This window comes from Pagrus major, chromosome 14, assembly GCF_040436345.1.
Source record: "Pagrus major chromosome 14, Pma_NU_1.0".
NCBI classification, from domain to species: domain Eukaryota; kingdom Metazoa; phylum Chordata; class Actinopteri; order Spariformes; family Sparidae; genus Pagrus; species Pagrus major.
In genome coordinates, this window is record NC_133228.1 from 17,180,054 (window position 1) to 17,197,171 (window position 17,118).

At 44.2% G+C, this 17,118-nt stretch overlaps 1 protein-coding gene across 1 annotated transcript in view; it reads left to right on the top strand.

Annotated features, from left to right (window-relative positions):
- sema3aa (sema domain, immunoglobulin domain (Ig), short basic domain, secreted, (semaphorin) 3Aa) overlaps positions 1 to 9,763 on the top strand; it is a 34,816-nt gene extending 25,053 nt beyond the window's left edge. Inside the window, exons 8-17 of the mRNA XM_073480307.1 lie at positions 271 to 385; positions 484 to 553; positions 3,219 to 3,363; positions 3,462 to 3,681; positions 4,082 to 4,173; positions 4,288 to 4,329; positions 4,557 to 4,714; positions 6,195 to 6,262; positions 6,360 to 6,508; positions 7,068 to 9,763. Of these exons, the coding sequence (XP_073336408.1) occupies positions 271 to 385; positions 484 to 553; positions 3,219 to 3,363; positions 3,462 to 3,681; positions 4,082 to 4,173; positions 4,288 to 4,329; positions 4,557 to 4,714; positions 6,195 to 6,262; positions 6,360 to 6,508; positions 7,068 to 7,793 (1,785 nt within the window). The 3' untranslated portion in view covers positions 7,794 to 9,763. The remainder of the gene's footprint in view (positions 1 to 270; positions 386 to 483; positions 554 to 3,218; positions 3,364 to 3,461; positions 3,682 to 4,081; positions 4,174 to 4,287; positions 4,330 to 4,556; positions 4,715 to 6,194; positions 6,263 to 6,359; positions 6,509 to 7,067) is intronic.
- The last annotated feature ends 7,355 nt before the right edge of the window (positions 9,764 to 17,118 follow it).

A 17,118-nucleotide genomic window follows, 5' to 3' on the forward strand; every position in this document is an offset into this window, starting at 1 on the left:
AGAAGCAGCAAATCCTTACATTTAAAGGTAAAGTGTGTAAGAATTTGCAGCCTGCTCCAAACAAATAGGGGTCAGCATATCACCAGAGTAACTGCTACCTGTTGCTAACTTTAGGCAGTTAAGAGTAATCAATTATCAAAGTAGTTGGCAACAAATTTTCTTTCGATCGACTAGTTGATTCATCGACTCGTTGTTGCAGCTCCAATCTGCCTGATCTCACAGAAATAATCTTGTGGAAATGCATTGAGTTCTTGTGTGTTTGTATTGCAGAATGACATGGGAGGTCACAGGAGTCTGGTGAACAAGTGGACCACGTTCCTCAAGGCCCGGCTAATGTGTTCAGTGCCCGGGGTCAACGGCATTGACACGCACTTTGATGAGCTACGTGAGTAGTGTTTTCTTTACGCGTACGCGAAGAGAAAAGCTGACCTCGCAGACTCACAGCTCACCCCTCGCCCATTTTTTTGCTTTGTGTTATTGTAGAGGACGTGTTTCTGATGAGCTCCAAGGACCCGAAGAATCCAGTTATCTACGCCGTATTCACCACATCCAGGTACGGATCTTTTCACGGTGACCTCCAAAACTCTCAAATAGCTTGACAGACGCGGGCAGAATCATATTTGTTTTGTTGTCGTGTTGCCTGGAGATCAGGAGGAGATGATATATATTCAGCGGGCGACCGTCCTGCACAAGTTATTTCCTCTGTTATTTGAAAAACACACGCTTCATATTTCCTTTCAAGAATTCTTCCTATTCACATCCTTTATTCCCCTTTATCTGTAATTTCCTAACCGCTTTAAATGACACGGCAGGATGCAGGCAACTGAGCGTGCCCCCGTCAAATTCCCAGACAGCGCTCCCCGTCCCGTAATCCACTTACAGGTGTCTTACGGTTGCATGGCTCCCCTCCTCATGATTGCTTTTAGCCGATTCCCCCCTTTCCCCGCCTACCTGTCCCCCCTCCTTTCTTTTTTTTTCATTGAAACCTTGGCAGAAGCTTGTAGGGAAATCAGATTATGGAGCAAGAGGGAGCGAGAGAAACACGATATTCACTCAGCAGGAACGCACGTCTCGCCCCTGGCCGCCGCCCCAGCCTTGAATGGGGTTTTCAGAGGCCGGGTGTGGCTCTATTGAAGCATGCGGAGAGGTGAAGGCAGATAAGCGAGTTGAAATGGCACAGATGGTGGCACTTATCATGATGATGATGAATTTGCATTTTGGGAAAGGAGGAGGGAGGAGGGGGGGTATTTTGTGTCCAGTAGTGTCTCTGACTCGCTTTGAAAGGAGGACAAACACTTCACCATCAATCACCGCTAATGATAAGACGGGCTGAATGGAACGGCGGCGCAAGCTAACGCGTACCGACAGGCGCCTTGCATCACTAGACCCGTACAGCTTTTCTCTGCTTTCTGGAACGTATTCAAAGCAAGAGGTCGGGCGTGCACCTACGTACCCGCATGTGTGTGTCTACTCACACACACACACACACACACACGCACGCTTTAAAATTCAATTATGGGGCATTGAGGAATTAGAGTGGTTTAATTGGTTTTCTAAGTGGCCGGTTTTCAGAGATGAATAGAGCAGAGACTCGGAGGGACCGGCTTTTAATATCACTGCTTAATGAGGCACAAAGAAGCTGCCACTGACAGATCAATGTTTGATTGTGCCCGTGTTTGTGTGTGTGTGTGTGCGTACGCGCATTTTCCCGGGGTCGACTGAATCCCTCAGACTGTGTGTATCTGCACAAACACGTGTTGGCCCTTCTTCTTAAGCACAGATATCGGAGTGTCTTTTTTTTTTTTTTTGTGCCCCTGGAGTTAATTGAATTTCTCTGTAATTAACATTTTCAAATGCTAATCCATTCATCTTCCACGCCTTAGCGAGTACTGTCGGCTGCGTGTATGCCAGCCACATCCCTAATTAGTCTGATACAACTTCCCATTGCAGTCAGCAAGACAAAGGACGTCCCCGAATCTTATTGAAGCGTTCGGATCCTGCGAATGCAAGCGACAAATTCAAATCTGCCATCTGTAGAAAGTAATAAAAGCTGATGAACGAGCGTCTAACCTACACGCAAATAAACACAATTTTAAAAACTGTGAAACAGATCGCCTTCATGTCGGCTGAAGTTAATGGATTCAGAGATTTAAAGGGTAACTCCACCAATTTTACAGGTCTTGGGGAGTACTGTTGCATACAATTACAATTATAAATCCTTTTGTGGCTCCAGAAGAAGCTGCATGTAATCTGATAAATTGTCTCCAGTGATGTCACTCGGTGGCTAAGTTGCATTGTGGGTAATGTAGGCGCCAGGTTCTGAAAAAGGAAGAAGAATGTGTGGAATAAAAAAGGTGATACCTCTCGTTCTGCTTTATTGATTTTAATTGTTTGTTTTTAAACTGTCCACGAGTATAACAGTGTTATGGGAGTGCAAAGCTAAACCATCTCACAGGATTACCCATAATGCAACTTTGAGCCAATGTGAGATCACTGGAGACAGTTTAACAGATCACGTGCAGCTTCCTCTGGAGCCACAAAAGGCTTTTTTTCACATTTGCAGTAGTTTCTCCCCTGTAGACCTGTAAACACACTTTAATGTGTAAAATTGGCGGAGTTACCCTTTAAGCAGGCAGCTTATTTGTCACAGTCTCCAGATGAATATTTTAATAACGCTTTCGGAATATGTACATCATGGAATATTCGTCAAATTCTCCACTTTAATGAGTCACCGCTCAAATTGCTGTCTTCTGGACGACCTGGGTCGGAGCATGAGCAGAAATGAAATCCACATCATTCCCTCTTTTTTTGGCGTGATTGATTGACCTTCGCCTGCTTTTTGGACTTCGTCTGGCTAGTGAAAGCAAAAAAAAAAACCACCCATCTTGGCTGGAGCGTTTTGCAAAAATATTGAAGGGGATTTCAAATACTCCGAAGCAGGTCTCTCGTTTTGTTGGTGGCGTGCCCAAATTCCTGTCTGTTCTCAAGAGGCTGGAAGCAATCAGAGTGAAGTTCCAATCTGTCATTCCTGTACTTAGGTAATGACAACCTTGCTCCCCTCCGTCTTTATGCGCTGAAGGGTCATTTTGTTGTCTTTCTTCAGTATTTCACAAGCTCCTAATCCCTGTCTTGTGACCGATCATTTCTGAATCCTTTCTGTTTGTCTGTGCCATCTTTCTTCATTTCACCGCTCACTCCCCCCCTCTGTTTCTCCACAGTAACATCTTTAAAGGCTCAGCGGTGTGTATGTACAACATGGCAGACATCAGGAGGGTGTTCCTGGGGCCCTACGCTCATAGAGATGGACCCAACTACCAGTGGGTGCCTTTCCAAGGGAGGGTGCCCTACCCCCGCCCTGGCACTGTGAGTCACAGTCCACAAATACAATGATTTTACAATAGGAACACAGAAAACACACCACAGTCTAACAATTCTTGATTTTTTTCTGATTTGACCCTCAGTGTCCCAGTAAGACATTCGGCGGGTTCGACTCCACCAAGGACCTCCCCGATGATGTCATCACCTTCGCCAGGGGTCACCCAGCCATGTACAACCCAGTGCACCCGATAGGCGGGCGTCCCATCATGGTGCGGACAGACGTGGACTACCAGTTCTCCCAGCTGGTGGTGGACAGAGTGGAGGCGGAGGACGGACAGTATGATGTCATGTTCATCGGGACAGGTACACAACTGTACAATTAACTTAAATTATTAACAGAATGGGAAGAAATAACAGTTCTAACATTATGTCAAAGACGTCTATGTACTGTAGCAGAGATGTCTGCTCAAGTTAGCATGCTAACGAGCTAGCATTGTAAACACCAGCACTCCCACAGTGCTCTGAGCTCCCAGAGGTAGCAACAGGTAACAAGTTTCTCTGGTGGTATACTGCCCCCTATTTGTTTGGAGCACCTTCTTACATATTGCACCTTGAAGTATGGTGTAATCTAGTGTTAAAAACATTACAGTGCTTAGCAAACTTTTTACAGTAGCAGCTGTACTGAAATAACATAAATAGAAGACATTTAAAAATGTAAATATACGATCAAAATAAACGCATGTGAATGTCTATATTGTTTCAGACGTGGGCACGGTGCTGAAGGTGGTGACGATCCCCAGAGAGAGCTGGCATGACCTGGAGGAGGTGGTGCTGGAGGAGATGACCGTCTTCAGGGTACGACAATGAAAACTGAGTGTTAACAACAATAAATGAATCCGAAGCCTACAAAAACACCCCTGATGTCTGGATGCGGTCGTAAAACAGCTGTACTGTGTTTTTTTTGCGCAGGAGCCCACTCCCATTACGGCCATGGAGCTGTCCACCAAGCAGGTATAAACTCGTTTTCACACATAATCATTTATCGGAAAGTTGTTGACAGGGCTGCAAGTTCACGCGAAACCAAAAAGCGCTAACCTCTGGGCCTTTAAGCAAACACTGATATCCGAAAACAAAGATATCTAATGGTCCTACTGAGAAACAAACCCACAACCACCTTCTTTTTCCACACAGGAATATAAAATTTTTACATCCTCGCTCTTTCTTTTCTGCTCCCACAGCAACAGCTGTACCTTGGCTCGGCCCTGGGAGTATCGCAGATGTCTTTACATCGTTGCGAGGTGTATGGGAAAGCCTGCGCCGAGTGCTGCCTGGCCAGAGACCCTTACTGCGCCTGGGACGGCACCGAGTGCTCCAGATACTTTCCCACCGCCAAGAGGTAGGAGCGTGCACACACACCAAACAAATCTGTGACCTTTATTTATGCTCAGCGGGGTTTGCTGAGCCTGCATGCTTTCTGCCTTTGTGTTGCCGTCACGCACACACCTGGGAGTTATCAGTGCACCTGCAGTTGGCTTTAAATGCTTTGCTCAAGGGCATCTCAATATACAACCCTGTTTCTGTGACCTCAGACCTCCACCGGCTTATTAGCAAGTGCAATTGAGAAAAAATGAACACGGTAGAGGCCAGAACATCTAAACGTGGAAGTAATCTGGAGTCAGGCAGAAAATACAGTCATTAAATCGACAGAGGTGCAACTTCTGCCAGTAACAGTTGTTCTGAGCTGCGATGCAATCACCCTACAGCCAAGATGCTCACACACACACACACACGCTGAGCTATAAAGAAACACACGAGTATACATCTACACAACCACACACACTCTAAATTATAGCCAACAGGAGCTGTCTGACCGCTTCACCCTGCAGCCAGGAGGTATGAACATACACGCCCTCAAATTACCCTCTGCTGTATCCAGCGGGATTAGGCTGACCACTACAGCCGTCAAACACACACACACATACACACACACACACGGCACTACACCCCTGCATCTCATTCATCCAGAACTTCTCACACCAGCAGAAGTAGGCCAGTGGGTATACTCCAGCTTGGCGGGGTTACAGAGGAGGTGGCACACCCCGTGGTTAAGGCCAGGAACCGGCTCCTCTCAGCTCTTCCTCCAGAACTGCAAATATTTTCCCTCCCAGGCCCCGCACGTGCTCAGACGGCCAAAAAAGACAGGAATGTTTAGCCCAGGAGGAGGTACACATGTGAGAAAGAGACAGAAAGACGACACATACGACACAGAAGTCAGGAAGGAGGGATGTTCGTGCCCGTTTTTGGTGCACTGACCGTTTCGCTCCATCTGTTTCCGTTTTCCACCTAATGGTTCTACGTACTTTCCAGGCCTCGCCTCACCTTTGGCTTACCCCACCTCTTCTCCCCGCTTTGATTTTTACAGCGCCCATTAGGGACTTTAAAAAATGACCATGACAACTAGGAGCAGGGGAGACGTATTCAGTCAGGCCGTGAAAACGCCTCGCTAAAAGCCGGATGACATAGTGGACTTTCATATTGCGAGCGCGCTGAGTGGGGCCGCTTTTACAAGGCTTTTCAAGGGCGAAACAGTGCCGCATGTGTTTCATAATCTCGGCTCATCAGAAGGAAATGAAGCACGCCGTTTCATTGCTCGGCAGGTTTATGATTTTTATACTCCGCCAGGGTTCAGTTTTTTTTCCCTAATATGTGATTTAACAGTGGAGCTGAAGGTTGAATAAACAGTCACTCTCTAGTCCTGGAGCCGTGTGGATTAGCGTTGGGTAACATTGCCCCCTAGTGGTTGAAATTAAACAGTACAGAGCGGCTGCAGAATATGTTTTCGCTTGCTCTACATTAACTTCCATCCTTCTTCTCAGGCGAACCAGACGGCAGGACATCAGAAACGGAGACCCTCTTTCTCAGTGCTCAGACCTTCAGCATCATGGTACGTTAATGACCACACGTGCACATATATCTACAGTCTCTCCTCTCCTTGCCACACACTTCTCATTCATCCCGTCTCTGCGTGTGTTGTCCTGCAGAAGACACGGACGGCTTAGGAGGCAGCGTGGAGGACAGGAGTGTGTACGGCGTGGAGAACAGCAGCATGTTCCTGGAGTGCAGCCCCAAGTCTCAGAGAGCGCTCATCTACTGGCAGCTGCAGAAGCCCAACGACGACCGCAGGCACGAGGTGCGTATGTTGCGCAAACCCCACACGCTGCACTTTGAAGGATTTCTCGATTTCAGGCTAATTAAATCGATGCAAAAAAAACATATCTGGGCTGAAGGCTACACCTTTCCTTCTCCGGCTGTGTTATCATGGTAGGACCTCTTCGACCTCTGACCTCAGTGACTTAGACAGGGTGGTGACCTCGTGGGTGTGGATGTTTAGATTGACTTTTGACCCCATGATGTAACCAGTTTCCTGACTTTCTACTGTGGCTGTATTTGTCTAACCGGACGAGCAGGGTGTGTGGTTGTGAGCACTGGCGATATGAAGAAACACAACCCAGGAAGTTTATCAAATGCAAACTGCACAGCTGGTTTTAATACTACAAGGAAGGATTTTAGCTCTCATGGCGACCATCATTGTATCTTACATAAACATCTTTTTCACCAATGCCTCAACATCCTCACTGCTTTAAAACATGTGGCTCTATTATTCGCTCAGTCAAGTTACGTGGTCTGTTTTTATACCACTCTTCTTCTGATTGCTCTTTGTTTATGTTCTCTTCTCTGTCTTTTTTCAGATCAAGCTCGATGACCGGGTGCTCCGTACAGACCAGGGCCTGCTCATCCGGAGTCTGGCCCAGTCCGACACAGCTATCTACCACTGCCAGGCCGTCGAGCACGGCTTCATCCAGCCTCTACTGCGCCTCAACCTCCAGGTCATCCCCGCCCAGAAGCTCGGCGACATCCTACCTGGGCTCTCCGGTGCAGCGGGCGGGGTCGGACACACTGCCAAACACCGGCTGTGGTATCGTGACTTCCTGTCTCTCCTGGACCACCCGGACCTCAACAGCGTGGAGGAGTTTTGTGATCGAGTTTGGAAGAAGGAGCGCAAACAGAAGAGGGTGAAGACGCCGAACAGCAACGGTCAGAGTAAACCTGAGAGCACCGGCGGCACCAACTCTGGATTACAGCCTAAAGCTCCGAACACCCAGAGGCAGCAGGCCAGTCCACCACAGAGCAGGCCATGGCACCAGGCTGGAGCTCCGACAGTGGACGGGCCAGCACGGGGCCAGAACAACCAGAGAGCTCAACAGAATCTGGGTATGTTGAGCGGCCAGGCTCCTAAAAACAACCAGAAGACGCAAAACGGCCAGAAGGGGCAGGGCAGCGCGGCCGGCTCTCAGGTCGTAGGGGGGTCTCGGGCGAGCAGCCAGCACGCGGCCAAGTGGAGACGGATGCAGGAAAATAAGAAGGGACGCAACAGGAGGACCCACGAGCTTCAGAGACCTCCACGTAGCGTTTGAGGAAAAAAGCACAGAGATGATGCAACCAGATCGACACACAAGCACAAACAACCATCCACACATATATACACAAGCACATTCTGTAGATTCAGTGACCTCGCCATCACAGCAGCAGAACAAAACCCCGTAAAAACACAGCGACACACACCTCTAGGTAGAAATACATAACAACAGTAAAGCTGTCATCCAAGGACGCATACACAAAAGTACCTGTGAAGAGGAACAGAGGACTGAGAAACTGGAATGCATACTGTAAATGTGTGAGGATGCTGCCTGGCAGACACTCCAGCCTCCTGTACATAAGCTACTAAAATAAGACTGGGACGGAAAAAATGTTACGTGAGGTGTTTGTTGGTGAGCAGATGGACTTAATGCCGAGAGACACGAAACAGATATGCAGACATTTACGGATTTATGGCATCCTGCTGCCCCTCTTTGACCTGAGCATGTGAACTGCAAGATAATGTACATGGAATTAAAAAAAACTCTTATTTTGGAGGAACTGTTTGAGGGGGGAAAAGGAGCTCCCCTTTCAAGTCGAGACAGACGAACAGCGCCCTTACAGGAGAAAAAAGGGAAGGGTTGCGATTCAACCTCGAGGCGTGCACAGCTTGACGGTGGCCCTCACGTTGTTAGACGCATTATTACATGCAAAAAAACTGCAAAGTCATGCCACGGCGGTGGGGAGATCGTGCTTCGTCATAACATTCTCCACCCGAGGCTGGGAAAAGCATCGTGCATGTTGTTGTCATCAATGTTTTAATAAGCTAGTTATTTTATGGGATTCTAGAGGCTTTTTTTTTTTTTTTTTTACACCCTACCTAAAAAAAAAAAAGTTACATTTTTCTTTTATATTTACTTTTTCCTTTTCCGGACCGGTGCTTCTATTTTTGCGAGGCAAAAAAAAAAAAAATCACAACATAGTAGTCTCATTGTGCATTATCCCTTCTGCTCTCTCGAGGACTCTGTGTAAGTTATTATGTCGTCGCTTCTTTCTGGGATTTCTAGAAATCTGGGCACGAATTCCAGTAGTAGGCTAACGCTAAAAAGCCAGTCTGAACTAGACTGCCAGTTGTTTTGTGTACATATATACAACAAACTTAACTCTCTGTGTATATACAGTACATATACAGTACAAGAACACCACTTGATTATTATTTATTGCTCATTGTTTTGTGAAAGGGTTGCATTTATTTTTGATATTATGGTATTTCTGGCTCATCAATATATTGGAGAAAACAACGGCAACAGCGACTAAGGAAACTTTCGATGGACCAACTGGGTGAAATCGTGTCCCCCTGTGTGTGGATGAAAGGTTTTGAACTGGAGCACGAGTACAACGATAAGCACAATTTTGTCTTTTTTTTTTTTCTTTCTTTCTTTCTCCCGCATCCATCCAACATGTCTTCATTCATCCAGTAGCCATTACGTGTAAGATAATTCCCCAATCTGAAAAACATTAGCTGTGAATCTCTGTAAGAAATAGTGGAGAAAAATGTTAAATCTAGTCTGAAGGAGAAGACACGTTATACTGCATGTGAATGCTACCTACAGTAAGTGCATCTTTTTTATCGTCTCTTTACGTGTTTTGTGTGAGAGGTTCTCCTTAAAGCAAGGTGTGAATTACTTCTGTCCTTTTGCCAAAACAGTGATATTAACAACTCGCGATACTCCGGCCGAAGCTGTGTAAGATCCAAGCTCCTTAATCTTCGACTCAACAGTGGTTACCCCCCCCCTCCCCCCTGTCTCCCCCCTGTCCCCCTTAATACATGACAAGAGTAATGTGTCAATGCAATAAATTAGAGCAGATCGTGTTCTCTGCAAAACACTCCAGAGTTCGGTGTGTCCCTGATTCGGGTCTCTCCCTCAGAGTTAGAAAAGTGAGAGAGCTGAAAGTTACCGCTGCTGTAACACAGTTCTTTCTGGCATGCATTCAGTTGTCTAAATAAACATCTCCGTTACAAAAAAGATGTCCCTTTGTTCTCATTTCTGTCAAAAACCTTCTGCACATGTTGTCCTCACTGCTTCACTGTATTTCTTGTCCAGTGACAAAACGCAGCCACATATACAGGATCATATGGTCGGCAAGAAAAGGTCTGGGATAAATGTATTTATATATATGTATATGAAGAAGTCGATCTCATTAAAGGGTCATTTCCCCAAATTATATAAAAAACAATACTAAGAGTCTGCAGCCATGCTAGCAGCTCTGTGACTTTGATGCTAACATGCCACAGAGAGCGTAATATCTACGCTAGGATACAACTTGTCTGTTTTCATTTTGCAGCTCTGTTCAAGAGGTTTACACACAGATAATAGTCATGACCATAGAACATATCACATAATCTCCTCAGATCCAGATCTAACTCAGCAGGACACTACTTTTGGTTTTTGCATAACGATAGACAGATGTATGAAGACTCTTCAGCCTGTTTGTGTTTAAATCTACCGTATTTTTCGTAGTTATAATATTTGCAGATCAGCACTAAACACAAATTTGAAAAGTGATCTGATTTTGACGCTACAAAAAGTTGTGGGGGCACCAAAGTTGTTACAGTTCATCCTGGGGGGAACATGAAAGTGTGTAACAAATTTCAATCCATTTGATAGCTGTGGGAAAGCCATCCACGAACATCTGTACACAGATGTGTGCCAATTCATAGATGTTGAGATGAAGCACCGCCAAAATGTATTCAGTAATGTATCTTTTCAGAAACACTGTCCAGGTCAGCCTGCATAATCCACAGAACATGCAGTTAATCGTTTTCATATGGAGACTATTTATTTGAGTTAAAGTCGATCCAGAGGCAATTTATCACCGCTAACTGTAATAATGATGAATGGAGCTTTTTTTCACGGCAGACATTTTGGTGTGTGATAGCAGGAAAAAGCACAGGTGTAACTAATAACATTAAGAACGACTGCGTTCCATCAAGATCAACTCGTTGCGTGCTGGCTCACTGTTGTGGTTAGCTGGAGCTGAGACGGCGTTCACCTGTGCAGTGTTACAGTTTTTGATTTTAATCTTGATAGCACTGTTCTCAGAGGAAAATAAGGTCCCCAGAACACAGTTTGAGGCTGGAAAGGTGGCAGGGTCCGCCACAGGTAAAGTAAAACAGTATGAAGTTGTGTTGTCAGTTAGTTTATTCAGTCATGAAAACAAAGAGAGTTTGTTTTAAGATCATTCTCTTCTGATTAAAATGTATTTTCCCCTAAACTACAGTACATAGTAGTATTGTAACCATCCGTTGCAACAATAAACAATGGTTTAGTAAACGGTTTTAAAGCATTTCATTGTTTGTAAACAGTGAAACAACTAAAAACTAAAGATTGATTAACTCTAAATTTACCAATTCTTATTCATGGTTATTATACGTGCTCAATAAATATATATATTTTTATGTCCAGCATTGAATATTTGCTGTTTTTCCCAGCAGACCTTCTGAATTGTCATTGTAGGAATAGCACCAAGTGAGTGAGCACCCTGAAACTGAGCCGGCAGAATGTTATTCAGCACTATTGGTAGGTGGATCGGTTACCAAAGTATCAATACTGGTTTCAATATCAGCACAAGCATCAATAGGAGAAAAAAAAAGTATCCATGAATGTGAAACTGATGATTCTCAGGATGAACCACCAGAGGTCGCTGTCGTCTCACTGCCTCCTTGTCAGAAGCCCATCTTGAAGCTCTCCGTGGTGATCTCTAAGTGGAAGCTGTAACATCTTAACATGATGTGGTGTTTGTACAGAACTACCTTCCTTTCACAGTCGGACACAACTACCTTTTCTCTGAAGCTGTGTGTGTAGGTGTGTGTTTGAGTGTGTGCGCGTACATGTCGACTGAAGTGATTAGGAGGGCTGCAATCATGTTCCCTGCCCTCGAGTTTCACTCACACATGTGTTAGGGAACTCGCTGGTCCTGTTACCATGGCGACTGTCCTTGAATGTCCTGTGTGTGTGTCTGTGTGTGTGTGTGTATCTGTCTGAGTCTGTAGAAATACACATTTTCAGCTGTAGAAAAGACTTGTCTTGACTATTATGTTGGAGGGTTTTATTACTGTGTCCTTTGCTTCGGGGGAGCTTCGTCGCTGTCTCGACTACTTTCTCCTTCTCGTCTTCATCATTCGCTACTGTGAATAAAAACACATTCAGCCCTCTGGAGGCACTATTTATAACAGCAAACTGGATTAAATGTATAATCACATCCATTCCAAATGAAATGTATTTCTTTATATTTTGGATTTTCCCCATTTCCCATCCTAATCTGACATGTATGACTCAGTATTTGTTTTGTTTTTTTCCTGCTCCCCAGTGGTCAGAAATTGCTCGATTCAGTTTTGAAGTTTTCGTATGCCTTGATGTGGCAGCACTCACTGTTAACTGTTAAGTTGTAGCCAAAAATGACCGAAATGCAGACTCCAGGCAGGTAAATGGTGAAACCAGAAGAGAGCTTTAATGTAAAACTGATCAAAAACAGGCAGAAGAAGAACCAAGGAAATACAAAACATTAAAAAACTAAACAAAATACATAGTGAATAAAGCACAGGGAACAGGAACACAGATGAAACGAGGAATCACAGAGCAACAGGGAAAACACATGACAGGTAAAACTAACCCTGAAAAATCATCAAGGGAGGGAAAACGAGACAAAGACAGGAAGTAACACAATGTGAAGTAACACAACGTGACACATGAGGATGAACCTTACAAATTAAAACAGGAAACCAAAAAATCCCAACATCATGACATTAATTACGTATATTCCATCCATAAGCAGGTCTGGGCCAAAAAGGATTTATTGGACTATAATACTATCTGCTACCAACTGTAGCTGCTATCAGCTAGTTAGCTCAGTTAGCCGTGCAGCTAGCAGTCCGGACTGAAAGCTCAGCGTACAGCTCTTGCAACACATTCACGTTCAGTTGTCACTGCGCTCAAATAGATCAACATTTTAGTACATAATTGTTGAAATTAGAAACGCCGGTTCATATTTTCATTCGACACAGGTAATCTCTGACAGCAGGCTTCATGCAACATCCGATCGGTCGAATGTTATCGTCATGATGACGCCCTGAATCAGAGAACATCAGTCCCCTTACTCATATCTCACTGTTTACATTATGCCACAGTGTGTTTGTGCCTTTGTTTGTGTGCTAGAGGAGGAACAAGACTGGAGAGAAAGCAGTAAATGATATCTCACATATCTTCATGTTGCCTTCAGCCAAAACCTTTGAATTTGTGTGTGTGTGTGCATATCCAGAGCTTCATGCGACTCTTGAGAAGCTCTGACTCATTCCTTCTTGCCCCGGAGCTAGCCCAAGGGATTGTGGGAAATCAAGTCTGTGGGCAAGGAGAGAGGAGGAGATTTAGGTCAACGGCAGGACAACACACCAGCGGGCTGCTGTACTCGCTGCTAGTCCCCCCCCCTCTCTATCGAATATACAGAATTTACTGTTCAGCTTCCTTCAGCTCATTTTCCTTCATTAAGGATGAATTGCCGTGACATTGCTCTGAATCTCTTTTTCAGCTCCCCACGCCCTTGTTTCCCTCGTCAGCTGCATCTCATCTCTCTCCCTTTGAGCTGATGTTAAAACATCTGTGAAGCTCCAAACCTCGTCCGCAATTTTCCATGAATTTCAGCTGAGTAAACCGCATACAGTGTTCACAAACGCTTACAGCTGCAGGCTTTTGTCGGTGTGCTACACTGTACCTGCAATGACCTGTAACACGCGTGACACTAATCTTCGAGTGATCCCGTAATTAGGGACACTGCAGGTGAGTGGCAGCTGCCTCAGAAACCATGGCAACCGGTAAGGGAGGGATCAGATACAGAGCGTTTCTCCTTGATGATAGATGACATTTTGCATCAAGACTGAACCCCACTGAGCCACAACTGTGTTCTCCAGCAGCAGCAGCAGCAGCAGTTTTCCATTTTCTTCCCTTCCTTCTCGCTGATTGCACTCGCAGGATTGTCAAGAAAAAATACAGTATGTAAGGATGGTTTATAATCCTATTTTATTTCCCTTTTAACAACTTTGAGAGGGTGAAATCATGTTATTCCGCTGTATTATTATCAATGTTTCATTATATACAATTTATATATATATATTTATATCAAATTATATTTATATTTTTGTTTTTTTGTCTTGTACATCGTTTTAGTCACATTATAGGGAAGTATTTTTGGGCTCCAGTGCATCCTGTGACGATGTAGTTACATGATTTGGCCACTATGAAACTTGCTACTCAGAATTCTGGCCATATTCAACACATTACAGCTTTAAGCATACTATATTTTTGCACATTTGATGACATCATGCTGGGTTCTTCACTATTTTATTTTCTACAGATTAAAGGAGGAATTATCGGCAGATCGAGGAATAATAATCAAAATAAATAATCCACCTGTAAAAGGTGAAAGCTAAACTTCAACACTAATAATATAACATTAACTGAGCTACAATTTGAATGAGGATTGCAACACATGTATCTGGACTTGAATAAAAGCTACCGAGCAATGTTTACCTTTCATTTTCAGATGCTAATCACACAACCAAGCGCTTCATCCCTCTGTACATATATACCTTGGGGTTTCAATGCATACACTGTGCCCTCTGGGAATGCTGTCTCCCTGTCTGTTGTTAAGACGCCATGATTTATGGCTGCGATCCCGCCCTCCTCAGCACCGAGCTACATGGCTGGGAGTCATAAACAGAGACACCCTACACTCAGCCGCAGCTAAAAACCGACTCGCACCAGTTTGACCTCACACACCCTCCATTCACTGATTGCTTGGGATTGATGAGGTGATCAATGACCTATTCCTGTCCGTCTCCGGAGAGAATACTGATGCACGCTGGGCTGCGGGGTTACGTTCAAGGACTTGGTAAATCATCAAGGAAGGGCTGGCCAAGGCTTTCAGGTCCAAACCACCTTAATGCTACGAGCCAAGAAAGAAAAGGTTTCATTAAAGCTGAGGCAGTATTTGGAACATTTCCCAAGGAGGGTTTTTTTACGTAACCTCCTTGTTAGCTTGATAACGTGATGTGTTTGTGTGTTCACATTTGAATTTGCCTTGAGTGTGACTCATCCGTGCTGAGTCTGGCTGAACTCAAGGGACTTTCCCCTCCTCGTTGCAGAGCGATGACGTGACCGGCAGTGACGCACTACCTCGACAACAGGTGTGTGTGTCGTTAATGATTCATGAACTGCCGTGGGGGTCTGTGTGACTTGATTGGCATTCAAACCCACATCACTCTGACACTATCTCTTCAGCCTTTTCTCTCACTCTCTTTTTTATTCTCTAAAGGACTACTCCCAGTGCTCATCCGCCGCTGATGAATCAGCCCATTAGATCCTGAAGCAGCATTAGTTAAGATGTCAGCTGCTGTCAATTCAATAAGAAAAATTGAAAGGGGAGGGTGTGTGGAGTGAGAGTGGGAGATGAGGGCAGGAGGAGATAACACGAATCCATTATACTGGTGAGCCATGCTTTTTCTGAAGGTTTCTCTCAAATGTCACGTTTCTCTGCAGGAATAATTCACACGTAAAAGAAATGTAGGGCACGAGGCGTGAGCAGATAGTTCAGATATTAATAGCAATTACATATCACCACCGGCAGTGCTATTTTGATGAACAACAGCACGGTTGAGTTGCTGTTCAAGAACTATATCGCTTAGTTGAATGATATGAGGAATGATTTCTTTGAAAGGAATAGCAAGGAGAAGGTTAGCTTACCTTAGCATAAAGATGGGAGACAGGAAACAGCTAGCTTGGTTCTGTCCAAAACATCTGCCTACAAGTAAAGATAATTAATTAATCTGTCCAAAAAAAGAAATGTAAAAACAACAAGTTGTAGTTTTATGGTGGGTTGTGTGTTGGGAGTTGAAACTGCTAGTTGCCTCACTATGATGCTAGGTGTAACGTTAGCTTCCCAGTTGATTTTTACCAGATTAGTAAGGAACAAATCCTGCCTACTTATTAATACAACCGAGTGGATTAAATCGGGATTCTTACGGTTGCAGTTGCCTGGTCATTAGCGGTAGCCATGTAGCTAACGACGTCTTTCCACAGCGGTGCTAACGGTAATAGTATACCACAATGAAACATTTTGTTGGCAAAAGTTTTCTGTTTCCACTTTTTAAAAAAAAAGCAATGTAACACCTGAAGAGAAAAGTAAACCAACAAAATAATAGATTTAGTCAAGATTAAGATTTAATTACTTAATAACAACTCTGTTGGACTGTGACTCTGTTACATTAGTTAGCTAAAAGCGATGCAATGTTAGCTAACTTAACTCAGGCTGCAACTAACGATTAATATCGTTATCGGTTGAAATGCAAATTATTTTCAGGGTTTATAAAATAAACAATAAGTCAATAAAAGTGGAATAATGCTCATCATAACTTCTAAGAGCCCAAAGTCACGTCTTCATATTGTTTCTTTTGTCTAACCAACAGTCCAAACCCCAAAGAGTCTTCATTTACTACCATAAATCCTTACATTTAAGAAACTGGAACAAACGGCAAATGTTTGACTTTTGCTTGAAAGGTAAAACGATGGATCAATTATCAAAATAGTTGGACTGCAATACTCAAATTTCTCTTTCTCCCTTCTTGATTATCCATAGTTAGAGTACTGTTTCTTACCATGAACATAGAATAAGACCTCGATTGGGCGCTAATACTCAGCTTTGATTCCAGTTTTGCCCAGTGGCCACTCGCGCTATTGCAGTGAAAAATTCCCCTGTGGTCCAAAAAGCATTTTTCCCTGTAGAGCACCATTGTAAGGGAGAAGTCTGGAAACTTTCTGACAGGACACCATGAACTGCAAACAAGGTCCGTTATGACTCTTTTAATTTGGAAATTTTGATCCATGTGGAGCCAGCAGGAGAAACACTACTGCGCATATTCAGTAGGCCATATAACCAGGAACTAGAAGCTTTTTAGTGCATGCGTCAGGTGAGCAATTCTCACTGGGCCGATCGCTGTCATATTTGGGTCCAGTTTCCAGATCTTATAATACATCCAGGTGGATATTGCTTAACTTTGGACAGAGCTGGGGATGTTGTTAACCAGCCAACCTCTATTTCCAGTTTTCATGCTAAGCTAACTGCTAGTGATAGCTTCACATTTAGTGTGATATTGATCTTTTCATCTAAACCTATGCAAGAAAACAAAAACAGCCTATTAATTTAAAGTAAAAATCCAGATATTTTGTCTGTTCATGAAGCCTTTCTGCCAGTTGTACTGTAGGTGGGTCTTTCTCCTGAAATATCCTCCAGTGATGTGTTTTTTCATTTCTGGCAGCAGCTGCTGTGGAAAGA